This window comes from Microchirus variegatus (genome assembly GCF_963457635.1).
Source record: "Microchirus variegatus genome assembly, chromosome: 1".
Classification (NCBI taxonomy): Eukaryota; Metazoa; Chordata; class Actinopteri; order Pleuronectiformes; family Soleidae; genus Microchirus; species Microchirus variegatus.
In genome coordinates, this window is record NC_139802.1 from 3,358,411 (window position 1) to 3,372,038 (window position 13,628).

A 13,628-nucleotide genomic window follows, 5' to 3' on the forward strand; every position below is an offset into this window, starting at 1 on the left:
GATCTTTTCTACTCTAAAATGTATTGTCTGTGTTGTGGAGCAGTTTTAAACTAAGATTATGCTGCGTTATTTTCTTTTTATCATGGCCAACGTGGCTTGCTGTTTTTGTATATTGCATAAAACCATGTTTGTTGATGATACTTTTGCAGTAAACTGTACTGCTGCTCTACATTTCTTCACCAGCCCACGATGAAAACCTCTGGACTAAGCCTCTCTATGCAGACACCGATACAACGAAGGTAATGCACTGCTGTATCACACACTAACAGTGTAACACAGACACATATGTACACATAGATGTCCACGCTCACTACTGTACCCAAACAATTTGGTCAAAAAATGATAACACCAAACAGAACACTACAGAAACTGATCAAAAACAAAGCTGCAAAAGAAATAACCAGCATTGCTACAGAATTTTATCAGATGACTATGCAATGATTACGTGTATCAAATATCCAATCCAATCAATTGATCTGAGTACAGTCCTGGCTATTGACAGTTATTGATCAGTATGTGCACAGGTCAATACAAAATAAAGTCACAATGCACCAAACACAGTCTGTGGTCACTACAGCAACAGGACATGCAAGTCAACGCATGGCTGGTTGCTCGAGGTGACAGAAAAAAAATTGCCAAAGGCAACCAACACAGGCAATCAATCGCCACAGCAACCCAAACACAAGCCAACCAATCAACTTACAACAATGTGAGAGGAAGGGGGGGTCAGGGCTTTATCGGTCACTAGGCAACCATTGCCATAGCGATGGGGTCCTCGTGAATTATGATTGGACGGAAGGGTCTTGGGTGAGGTAAGTTGCCGTTTCAGGAAAAGATCAAAACAGCAGGAAAGAAAATTAAAAAAAGATTGTGATAGAAAATAAATAGGAAAACAATATTTTAGTATTTTTCAAAATCCTGGATTGATTGATCTGTTTTTTTTTTTTTTATATGAGTAAGCCAATGTATATTCACTGATATGTCATGTTAAGCCCCGCCTCTTAACGTTTTTACCATCAGTTATCATTACCATGTCAAAGCTATAGCTATCGTTTTCCACGTGTTATTTCACAGTAAGTTAACTTTATTGACCTGCTTCCAAAAAAATACAGCAGCCCACTTCCCTTGGTATTGTGTCATTCGTCACCTCCTGACCACCACCTCACCTTTTAATTTCTTCTTCCTCCCCTCACTTTTTATTTAGTACGGGCGATTGGCATCTTTGGGCCTTTTGAGCTGCACTTTCAGTCTCTTCATGCCGATCTGGAAGCCATTCATGGCCTGGATGGCGGCCTGGGCGCTGGCTGGGTTGTCAAAACTCACAAATCCTGGAACAAGGAGAGGAGATAAGACCTTACATTACCTCTATGTCACTTTCTTTCTCCCATGACTTCTTCGTTTGTCCTTTCCTCCCATTTACTACATCTGCTCTCCCCCTTTCCCCTCCCTTTTTATCCCTCCATCTGTGTGTCTTACCGAAGCACTTGCTCTGGTTGGTGGCACGGTCCACAAACACCTTGGCCGAGATGACATTGCCAAAGGGCAGGAACATCTGCAGCATCTCAGAGTCGCTAAACTCCTGGGGCAGGTGGTAGATGAAGATGTTACACCCCTCTGGACCTAACAAAAACACACACACACGTGCACGCACGCACGCACGAACGCACACACACACAGACAGACAAATTAGCAGGAGTGTAATAAATGACCTTCGGCTGAGAAAACCCTGTGATAAACAACTTTAAATTGAATAGAGGACGGTGGTCCCAGACAGACAGGAAGTCCTATCACCTTCTCTCTGCTGCTGTTGCTGGGGTTGCTGGTGTTGCTGGGCAACCAGTGTTGGCTGCTGGGGGAACGGCTGCCCAACCAATCCATATGCAGCAGGGTACGCCGCTATTGGGAGAGACAGGCAGTAACAAAATCTGATTGGGTAAAAACAACAGGTGGCAACATGACAGTGTCCAATAGAGTCCCTTCACTTGAACTAAAATGTCTCCTGTTGAAGGTGAAAACTATTAACTGTAACAGCTGAATAAAGGGAGTCTGCTAGACAATGACACCAGTGAGTGGAGTCTGGTATGCAGACATCAGGGTTCCCCTTTACTACGCGGTAGTCAATCATGTGAGGAACAACAGGACAAATGGTGTATTAGAAACATTAATCATTGCCAGACATGAGTGTGTGCCTTGTGTTACATTTAAATCAGGAAAAACACAAAAAAAAAAAAGTAATGCAATCTATTGTTCTTTGATAAATGTCCCTCCTTGGCACTACGGCAGTCAAACTAAAGGCAGACACATTGACTCATCCATTTATAATTTCGTAGCCATTTTACATTTATCCATGTATCCTCTCAACACATACGTTAAGACGGTACAGTTAGAAGACGATGTCATCCACAGGTGAGACCTGATTCAGCAGCATCGCTGGAGCATTCAAACGGCTGCATTTAGAGCTAAAAAGGCAGCGCATGTTGTTTGTCGGCCTCATAGTTCTGACTGTTCTGACTGTTCGATCAAGTAAAGTGCTTTTTAACTCTATTTGTTATTATGTGAATCTTCCGTTTGCTCCAAAGACCTTGCAGCATTGTTAAAATAACGTACATCAAACATCATAGTCGAGGCTAATGTGGTAGCAGAATGCAGACCAAACTGACATTTGTCCATCCACCAACCTGTGTAGTGCTGCATACCAGCATACGCCTGTTGTAAGGGGTCCAAAGCTGCTGCTGGACTTTGAGCTGCAGAGTAAAAATTTGAGATAAAATGAAAGAAATTAGGAGAAAAAAACATGTACAGGGAGAATGAATGCATGTGATGCTCCGATAAAGTTTTAATTGCAACGCTCTACATGACTGTAGGGCTGCAACTAACGAGTGTTTTCATCGATTAATCTGTCAATTATTTATGTTCGGTCCATAAAATCTCAAACCTGGTCAAAACCTGTCTTTGTTTGTCCAAAATGATTCAGTACTTTTTTATGGACTTATAAGGGGCAAAGAGACCAGAACATATTCACATTTAAGAAGATGAAAAATCAGAAAACTAGTTTTAATTCTTTAAAAAAAAACCCACTGATTTATCAATGATCAAAAACGATTAATTTAGTAATCTACTAATCAAATAATCGTTGCAGCCCTACACGACTGTACACTCTGAGAAATAAGGGTTCCAAAAGGGTCCTTCTACAAGGGCTGAGGTTCTACCTGGAACCATTTGCGTCTGAAAAACACTTTCCCGAAGAAAGGGTTTTTCAAGGGTTCTTGGTAACACTAATGGTTCCTGAATAAAGGATTTTAAAAGGGTTCTTGGTGGAACCTTTATAAAACGGTTCTACCTGGAGCCAAAAAGGCTTCTCCTACGAGGTCAAGCAAGCGAAGAACCTTATGTGGTTCTACTTAGCACTTTTATTTCTAAGAGTGTATACCAGACTTTGCTAGAATACCTTGATATGGGTGGACGCCGTTGGTGTATAATGTTTCTGTTGCTTGTTGTCCATTGGTCGTGGCCGGCAAACTGCTGTAACCGTTCACTCCGATTGGTGGAGGGAGAGCTGGTAGAGGTGTTGCTGCAATAGTTGGTGGAGTGTTTGTACCTACAGACAAATCATACCCCAGACAATAAAAGGCTCTCTTTCATTGCAGCTCTTTAGCTTGCTATAGTCATGGAAAAATACTGTGATTAAAAAAAAACCCACCCCATGATAGCTCAGTATTTTTGATAAAACACCTACATAACAACTGCTGGTCATAATTAAAACAAAAACATACATTTTGTGCCATAACATTACAGGCGGCGACAACAATATGTTCTGTTCGACACAGCACAGCACCTTTTTTAAAGTGACCATAAAATCCAAGTGTGCGTCTGTGTGTGTGTGTGTGTGTGTGTGTGAGAGAGCCTACCCGAGGATGGTGTGATGGGTGTAATGGGTGTGGCAATGATTCCGTTGGCATTGAGTGCCGCCATCTGCTGCATCTGTACGGCAGCAACTGTTGCCACAGGAGACAAGTATGCTGACTGGGCAACCAGGGCCTGCTGTTGGACAAGCTGTAGACAAGGGAAGGAAGCAGACAGAGAGGAAAGGGAAGGAAGGGAAAAGGAGGAAGGAGAGGAAGTGAGGGAGGGACAGAGAGAGAGAGCGAGAGAGAAGACAGATGCAGTTCAATAGATATGGAAAAAAAAAAGAGAGAGAAAGAGGTAAATGAGAAGAAGGAACATGGAGAGGGAGGGATGCAGAAACAGATGAATAGAGATCTAATTACAAGGCCATTATGTCCAAAGTCAGTAGGTTAATGGTTGTGTGTTGCGGGAAAGCTAATGTCAGATGACGTATGCTCTGTTGTCTGTGTAATAACATTAGCCCCAATTAGACCACTGATAGCCTCTTCAAACTTATTACATCCTTTCATAAGCACAGAACTCCCCTCGCAAACTTGCCGTCTTTGTGCTACGGTGAACGTTTGTGTGTGTGTGTGTGTGCGTGCACTGCTTGCCTGTGCATTGACCGCCTGTGTGTAGGCATTGTAGGCGGGGTAATTGAGGGTCATGGGGCTGAAGATCCCAAGCTGGGAGGCCACCTGCTGCATCCTCCTCAGCCCCCGCTCCTTCTCCGTGTCAGCAAACTTCACCACCAGACTGGACGATGCTCCCTGCGAAGGAGAGCGACGGAGACAGAGCTAAGCATCGACTGCACTTACAAGTTAAGTTATGCGCTATCGTCTTTCTGCGTTAATGGGACCGGTCATTCATTCATTTTCTCTATTAATTTAATGCTTTTTACAGGTCACATGTGGCTTAGGTCCTACAGCAGCATATAGAGGACACCCTGGAGTGGACCACAGCAAATGTATGCTTCAATTACGTACATTATTGCCTACATCAAAATTAAACTGTCTCCCCTGACTCATTCACATGTCCATCGAGGACGTCTTTGTCCTATCTGTCTCATGTAGGCCTGGTTTTAATCATTTATGTTAATACTACAGCTGGGCAATATGGCACATAATAATATTCATAATATTAATCATGATCACAATAAAATGTCACATAATTAATAACTGAATTTGGCTCATCAGTGAAAGTTGAACCAGTTAATTGTGGCTTTAAAGTTCTTTATGGACAGAAAACGCAAACACTTCTGAAGGAAAACATTTAATAGCGATTATGCGTTATGAATTAAAGTGTTTACACAGTGCATCATACACATATAATCTGAACCTCTGTCATGCTGATATTAAAGGTGCCATATGTAAGAATGTGGCCAAAAACGGTTACTACATTCAAATTCAAAATACCGAGGTCTTTTTGGTGTCGTTTTCTGACGTAACTGGCAACCCGTGGTTGCTCGGCGGTTGAGACTCTACTGCCTGCAATGATTGGTAGACGGCGGTAGGTGGCGCCACATGCCAAAACATGATTTCAAAACATAAACATGATTTGCAGTCTGCAAAATGTAAAATCATTTTTAATGCAAATATTTTGTCTGTACTGTTGTTGTTGGTGAGTTCAGTTTGTTATATGAACATTATTCCTGAGTCTCTGTGACATATTAGGAGGATTTTATGGCCAGTTGATTTAGATTTATTACATAATGCACCTTTAAGGAAATGTATATTTTGTTAGCGAATTATTTCTTAGCCCTGTGTCATACAGTATACACACGACTTACAGGCATTGTGCGGCTTCCGTGCAAGCTGTTGATAGCAGCCTGGGCTTCAGCATGTCCTTGGAATTTTACAAAAGCACACCCTGCAACAAAACACACACACACACTCATGAAATTGTTAATTATTACTAAATAAAACAAGGCCATATGTGGGATCTTTTTTGTGTTTTACCTTTGCTGGTGCCGTCGGGTCCTCTCAACACAGTACACTCGTCTATGCTGCCAAAAGCCTCAAACAGCCTTCTGACATCCTCGTCGCTCTGTTGTTTACCCAGCATGCCGACAAACAACTTCCTGTCCTCTGAGGGAACGACAAGGACATATGGGATTACAAATACAAATCTCATTTCCCATAAACTGGTCACACATTCAATGTCACATCTGTAAACACAGTGGTAATGGAAGGCGAAATGTCTGTGGAGGGCGACACTTTTTCTCTCCACCAGGGAGCAGTATTGTCTACAGAGAAAAGTCACGAGAGGGGCGTGTGGAAATGTGGGCGTGTGCACAAGCGTGTTGTCTTACTAAAAACACCAAGAACCCTCCAAGAACCATTGACTATGCTTCTACTCTGATGCAGCCTGACAACCGAGTATGTGTGTGTGTGTGTGTGTGTGTGTGCGTGTGTGTGTGAGTCTTACCTCCTCTGCCCTCGCTGTCAGCTGGTTTTACCTGGATTGGCCGGTTCATCTGAGGGAAAGAAACAACAACGTCAACACAGATGGTCAACACAAACAAGTCTCTCTTCGTTAATCTCACTACAGGAGACCTCTTCACTTACAGAACATAGTTATTACATTTGTTCAACTGTTTTACTGATTCATAAAGACAATGCATACTATTATAATACTACTAATACTATAATACTTCTGTCTTTGACCAAATGATTAGCATCGAATAACATATGAACTGACAAATGATTTGGTTCCAGAATTAATTTGTGTTTCTTGAACGAAAAGTTTAAAACATGAATCATGTGCATGTGTGTTTGGAAACACTAACGAATCAGCAGAGGCGCAGCTTGTGAACAGGCAGGGCAGGCAACTGCTTGGGGCCCCGAGCTGATAGGGGGCCCCCAACACTCGGAGCCTGAGGGCTGTTTTTACTGAAATGTGCAGTGACCAGCCGCCTCCCCGTCCCCCTTAAACAACAATGGGCGATTTGCAATGACATCTCAGTAGGAAACCTCCCTAAAGGGGCCCCACCTCACTTTAACCTGTGTGAAGTTATCGTTCTGCAAGTTGGAAAATGAAGAGGATTATTTACAGTGTAATGCATATCTTTTTTACTCAGTTTATATATGTTTTTTTCAGTTATTTACAGTATTTTATTGTTCTTTATATTTAAATTGTTTTATAATGTGGGTTCTTTACAGTGTAATGTATTTTTTTTACTAAGTTCATATAGTTTTTTAAAAGCTATTTACAGTATTTTATTGATCTTTACATTTATATTTTCACATACTTTTTAATTAAGTTTTTCCATGTTATTTCATTCATTTCGGAAAAAAATTATATTTTGAACTCATACATTTTTCGTTGGTGTCAGACTATTTGAAACATAATGGTGATGAACACTGGTTGGAAGGAAGGGCCCCCTGGGAATTTTTGCCTAGGGCCCCTACAGACTCTAGAATCGCCTCTGTGAATCAGAGTTAGCAGGTGACAAGTGTGCCTCAACTCACAGGTTACTCTATTTCTGTGACTTACTCTCTGACTTCACACACACACACACACACACACACACACACACACACACACAAGCACACACGGAATAAAGCGGGGATTGAAAAGTGATGAGATTAAGAATACAGGCCAGCTGATCTGGATTACAGAAGAACTAAGGATTAGATGAGAGACAAGAGTTGGCTGAGATGGGGGGAGAGAGAGAGAGAGAGAGAGAGAGAGTGTGTGTGTAGTGGGATGAGATGACAAGTGTGTGTGAAGTGAACCGGTGAAGTCAGCTAAAAATAAAAGGATGGAGAATGTGAGACTGAGCGAGAGAGAGTGAGAGAGTGTGTGTGAGAGAGAGAGAGGGGCCTGGGGGACCCCGACCGACTTCAACCGTGTAAAAAGGGCAGGTGTATGACCAAGAGGAACCCGGGGAGTCAATGGAAAACGCTGGTAAAAGTAGACTGAAACAGAGAGACCACGAGTGGGAGGATGAAAGCAGAGCTGCCCCTGAGAGGATGATTCAAAAAGAATAGAAAGAGGAAAAAAAAGAGGGAGGAGGGAGGAGCGGGGCGTGATTCAGTCGTGACTTGCTGTCTAAAAAAATGTCACGACTACAGAGATCCATTGCCTACAGTGTTAATGCATGCATGCGCACACATATTCTGAATGGCTTACGCTACACACCTACACATTCACGCACAGGTTTGTCTCTCTCACACGCACACACACACACACACACGAGGGCATGCACGTCCAGAAACACACACACACACTGTGCTTAGTCATAGCACTGTGGCAACGAGACAAAGTGTTAATGCCAGAGGGATGCGGTGGGGGAGGAGAATAATGGCAATGAAAAGAGAGTGGAAGTGAAAGGAAGGGAGAGATGGAAAAGGATAGAGGAGGCATGGAGCAAAAAAGAAAAGAGAAGCGTGGTGAAGAACTAAGAGACACTATTACACAAACGCATACGATGCAGCAACACGTTATCTCAAGCCAAGCTTTATAACTCTGCAAAACCGAATCAAGACAACCATCTTTCATTTTTTTTTAAACAAACATTGGTATCAGTCAGGCTCAAGTTTAAAGTCCATCTCTCTGTTGTGACAGATGAATTAACGCTCTGTTTCCCCCGCCAGTCAAAATGTGATTTGTTCGGAACAATAGTGGTTGAATTACTTGGCATCTGTGAACAGGGAGGGACGGGTAGCATATGAGAAAGGCGATGGAACGGAGGGGAAAAAAGGAGGGGATGAGAAGGAAGAATTGAGAAAGGTCCCAGTGGGGTGTTAAGGCAATGTAATGAAGCTGGTAATTGAGGAGAGGGCAGAGCAGAGAGAGACTGATCCATACATTTGATTAATCGGCTCTAAGCTGTCACCACAAAGCTATTGATCGAAAGGCAAGGCCATCACACAGTCGGAGGCTCAAACCCACACAGATGCACACACACATCTGCATGCATGCTCACATAAAACACACACGCACACAGAGAGGACGCACAAGGTCTGCAATGGAAGGGATGATGTACATTTTTAACCTCACGCCTTTATTGACTCGAGCTGTCAGCTTATACATAAACTTAGAGAAAATACACCCACACACACACACTCTCCGCCCTCGCAGTTTTTCTGCGACCTTGAATTCACGCCGTCCGTCCATGCATCATCCATTCATCCATCCATCCATCCACGCACCATCCATCCGTCCGTCCGTCCATCCATCACATCGGTCCTGGTGTTATTGCTGTCCATCCAGGCTGTCATCCATCTTTGCTATCTACTCATCGATCAGTCCCGTCTTGTTCATTGATTTCGGGGCTGTGTCGTACAGCAGGCTGATTGTAGCAAGATTTGTGTCCACTAACCCTTTCTCTATCCTTCCATCCATCCATCACGCCCTCCATTTCTTCCTTCATTAGTCCTATTCAAGCTCATCCGTGTGAGCGTAAAACAGTCTGAACAGTAACACCTAATGAGTACAGACCATGCCTTATCAATCAATGCTTATCACTCCGTCTGAGTATTTGTGTGTGTGTGTGTGTGTGTGTGAGTTTGAAATTTCATATGTAAGGAAAGATGGGAGTAAAAAGGTGAGGTGGAGGAGAAAAATCAGATGGCGAGATGTGTACACTGGTGTTATAAAAGACAACATAATCGCATCGGAAAATTGGCATGGCAACCGGCTTGTTGTCATGGCAATCGTATGACGGCACACTGGATAGGTAAACAAGGATGCTGGTTGCCAAGGGCGACTGCTGTGCTCTTTGGATAAACAAAGAAATCTGTGCTGCAGGATGGTTCGCTGGCTGCACGCCGTTTAATTTTCTGCTCCTATGAGTTGTAAAGATACGAGACAAATGAGCAGCGAGTATCAGTAAAAAAAAAAAAATGGATGAGAACAAGGGAACTGAGCAGGACAGGAAATATTAGAGTATAAAGAAGAGTTGTGAAGGAAGGAAGGAAGGAAGTGCGAGATGGCTCAGAGCAAGAGAAAGAGAAGGTGAGGGAACTGAATCTATATTATAGCACAGTAATTAAAATTCCCTTGAGCCCAAGAGAAAAATGCAAATAAAGTTCAGTCCCTGCGAGTCAGTTACACAGTCTTTTTTTTTTTTCTCTCTCTCCAACACACATGAACGGCCACATGCTCCCTTCGACTCAAATTATTCTCTAATTACTCACGTTCCAATTAAGACTTAATTAACAGTAACCATCTGCAAACGTGTGCGCGCACACAAGGAGCCGGCTGAATACAGTAGCACGCTTTCATCCGTCCTGCTGCATACTAAGAAGCCCCTCGCTAAGAGAGTTTCTGCATCTCTGAGGAAAAGCGGGGTGGTTTCGTACGTGAGCAGCAGCGGCGCGGCGATGCGCGAGAGGGGGCGAGATAAGCGTGATGTACGATTGCGTGTGAACTTGCGTGACCACGTCCGCTCCAACACACATGGACCTTACCCCCCCCCCCCCCCCCCCTGCATGCAAACGCTGCTCCATTTGCATGCTGCGGTGCTAACACACAAATACAAACTCAGTACATGTCACTCACAGGAGCATGCATATGCAAGCGTACAAGACACTTTTCCTCTACACCCAGAACACCCATCCCTTTGTGCTCACAGACACAAACACACACACACACACACACACACACTTTAAGTTAATCTTACTCCCTGCGGTGATGCAGAGAGGATTGTGCCAGGATTAGGGGATATTAAATCCTTGGATTATCCAATCAAATTGTATTCTACCACCTCCCCCCCCCCCACCATACAAAATCAGCGGAACAAACCATTGCAGCACATCAAGGGAAGGAGGGGGTAGTGGGTGTGTATATATAAACATGTCTGTGTTCATACACTATTTGGATCATGGATTAAATTAGGGTGTTGAACCAGTGTTGACATTTTTGCCAACAAAACAGTTGAAGGTGGTAGTCGACTAAAACAGAAACGCAAAAGTGATTACAGTGCACACACAGCATGACAAAAGACAACTGTGTGTGTGTGCGTGCACATGAGGACACTGACAATAAAGCATTCCCTCGCACCTTAACCAGAACCTTAACAATCAGAACTAAATCCCTGACCCTTGACCTAAACCTAATTCTAACTCTAACACTAACCCTAAGAAACAGCTCTTAACCCCCAAAAGGCCCTTTAAATGTCCTCACTCCCTATGGATTATATATTTCTTGGTCCTCACAAAGATACACATACAAGAACACGCACACAAACAGACAGACACTTCCCTCTTCATTCTGCCTCTGAAACACTCCATCTACATCATTTTTAGACTATTTTCCAGAGTGGAGAAAGAAAAGAAAACTTTTTATTTTTTTTATATCCGTTCTATGCTATTTCTCCCTCTTCCTCTCCCCAATCCATAAATCCCCTCTTTCCACTCTCAGCTCCATAATCCCTCCACAGCCTGACATAGGCATCTCTCCTTCTTTTTTTTTTTTTTTTTTTATCATTTTCCATTCCCTCTCTCCCTGTTTCTCCCTCAATTTCTTTCACTTTCCTTCCTTCGCATCCCGTTAGTCTCACTTTTGCTCTCTCGCTTTCTAATTTCTGATAACATCATTATCATCATCTTCAAACTGTTCTTAATTCCTGGTTTAATGTTGTTGTTTTTTAAAGGAAGACATTGAAATATATAATAATAAATACATATGTTTTAATTGCTGAAGGAAAAGACCCTTGTTTCTGCTCAGTAAAAGTGAAACGGGTGACAGGACGTACATCTTTAAGAGACTGCTAGTAAAACAGTGTCATTTTTGAATATCGTTTGGTACCAATGTGCCCACGTTTCGGTCCTAACCGTTGGCACCGTCACACGTTTGACGAGAACAGAACAATCATAGGTATAAATGTGATAATTATACAAGTAGGAACATTTTCTGCTCGAACAGACACAATCTCTGATGTTCTAATTGTTTCAGCTGGAGCTGAATCAGAGCGGATGGACAATTAAATTGCAATTTGTGAACAAACGCCAAAAGTGAATATATTCCGTTTTCCTTTTGTGAACATCTACTGAATGAAATGTGTGTGTGTGTGTGTGTGTCTTTTGTTTGTTGTTTATTGCAGTGGACTCCATGCACCATTTGCTGACCTTCAATAAACTCACTTTAAACATTAGGTCTAATACATAATGTACACAAAGGCAGAAAGATGCATTTAGTTGTCTGTAGTCATGTATCATCTTTAAAATGAAAACTCTATAATATGTTTTTAATGTTGTGCGTTAGAGTCCAGTGAAGGTGGTCAGATATTACGGTGTGGTTGTGTGTGTGTGTGTGTGTGTGTGTGTGTGTGTGTGTGTGTGTGTGTGTGTGTGTGTGTGTGTGTGTGTGTGTGTGTGTCTGTGTGTGTGTGTGCTGTGACAACTCTCTGCAAAAGCTGAGTTTGTGGCTCTCAGTCACAGCTGGATGAAGATACTGAGATATGACAAATGGAGAGAGTGGGGAAAAAGGTGGAACAGCCTGGCAGCACTAGCGCTCTACTCCACCTCTCTCCCTTTCTCTATCACGCCACGTTAAAGGCTGTGCATCTCCCCGGTTACCTAGCAACATGGCATCTCGCTCGGCTCGGTTGCCAAGCGACGGGGCCCTGCAACCATAATACGAGCTCCTGTGTGGCCCATCCCCCCCCTGCTCTCATCCCACCTTTCTCTGTCTCTCTCATTCCATTCTTCACACCTGAGAAGTCTGCCCTCCTTCTCCTCCACTCTGTACTTTATCTGGCAGTTAACCCTTTATCAGCCTCTCTGCTGGAGCGTGGATTACCAACATATTCTCCCCTCTCGCGCGCTCTTTCGCTCTCTATCACTCTTCACAGAAGTGGAACCAAACCATGCATAAAGCAGAACTAACTACCCTGTTGATCCCTATAATATGATGCCGTTTTTGTCAAACCCCAATGAGAACATCCTGCATACAGCAGTGGAGCACTCACTGAAATTTGATCCTCTGGATTTAGTCCAATATAATCCAACAGCACTATAACGGATAACTATTAGACCTATGCACTCAGACCCTCTTTCTATTTTCAAAAGTGTAAGTCCTTTGGGAAATGAGCTGGTGAATTAAAGAGGCTGCTCAGAGCCATACAAATTCACAACGGCAAAAATCTTATATTTACTCAGATTACACTCAATATGAAGCCAGTGACACATTTTCAGATGCTCTAACTGTTACATTGGAAAATCAGCCCATACATTTAAGGCTAGGTGGATACACAAAATGGCTTAAATGGAAGGACACATCACACCGACTTCTACTGTTTTTGTCCTTTGATAGAAAAAAACATTCATTTATTTAATTTAACATTGATTTATTTGTTAATTTTAGGAGGATCCAACTCAAGATGCAAATGAGATTATATGATTTTTATGCTGTAATACGGCCAGATTAGCTCAATTATTTTACAAATTCTCCATGATTTTATTTGTTACTTGTCCTTTTAGGTGATTGATTGAAAACAGTTTAAGGGAGGTCATTTTTAAATAAGTAAAATTTAAACATGTAGATGGATACAGGGAAACAAAGGGCAAATCAGCATATAATATGTGTGACATGTCCAGATTAATTGGAGGTTGTATCCTAATCTCAACCCAAGAAACCTCAACACACAAATTCAGGTTTGCACAGTCTTGCATGCAACTATCTTAAAATCTAAATCAAAGAACAAGCCGATAACAGGCTTAAATATAAACCTTAATCCTTAATTTCACTTGGCATTTAACCCACATCCATGACTCAAAAGTGTGCTATCAACACAA

At 42.5% G+C, this 13,628-nt stretch overlaps 1 protein-coding gene across 2 annotated transcripts in view; it reads right to left on the reverse strand.

The window, feature by feature from the left end:
• Positions 1-1,200: 1,200 nt before the first annotated feature.
• Positions 1,201-13,628, reverse strand: part of celf3b (cugbp, Elav-like family member 3b) — a gene marked incomplete at both ends in the record, with an annotated part of 23,410 nt that continues 10,982 nt past the window's right edge. The window contains 10 exons of one of the 2 annotated variants that reach the window (XM_083889830.1): positions 1,201-1,328; positions 1,477-1,620; positions 1,792-1,896; positions 2,679-2,744; positions 3,449-3,598; positions 3,909-4,053; positions 4,512-4,655; positions 5,675-5,754; positions 5,844-5,972; positions 6,313-6,361. In XM_083889830.1, the coding sequence (XP_083745956.1) occupies positions 1,201-1,328; positions 1,477-1,620; positions 1,792-1,896; positions 2,679-2,744; positions 3,449-3,598; positions 3,909-4,053; positions 4,512-4,655; positions 5,675-5,754; positions 5,844-5,972; positions 6,313-6,361 (1,140 nt within the window). The remainder of the gene's footprint in view (positions 1,329-1,476; positions 1,621-1,791; positions 1,897-2,678; positions 2,745-3,448; positions 3,599-3,908; positions 4,054-4,511; positions 4,656-5,674; positions 5,755-5,843; positions 5,973-6,312; positions 6,362-13,628) is intronic. The other variant, XM_083889831.1, reaches the window with a different exon arrangement.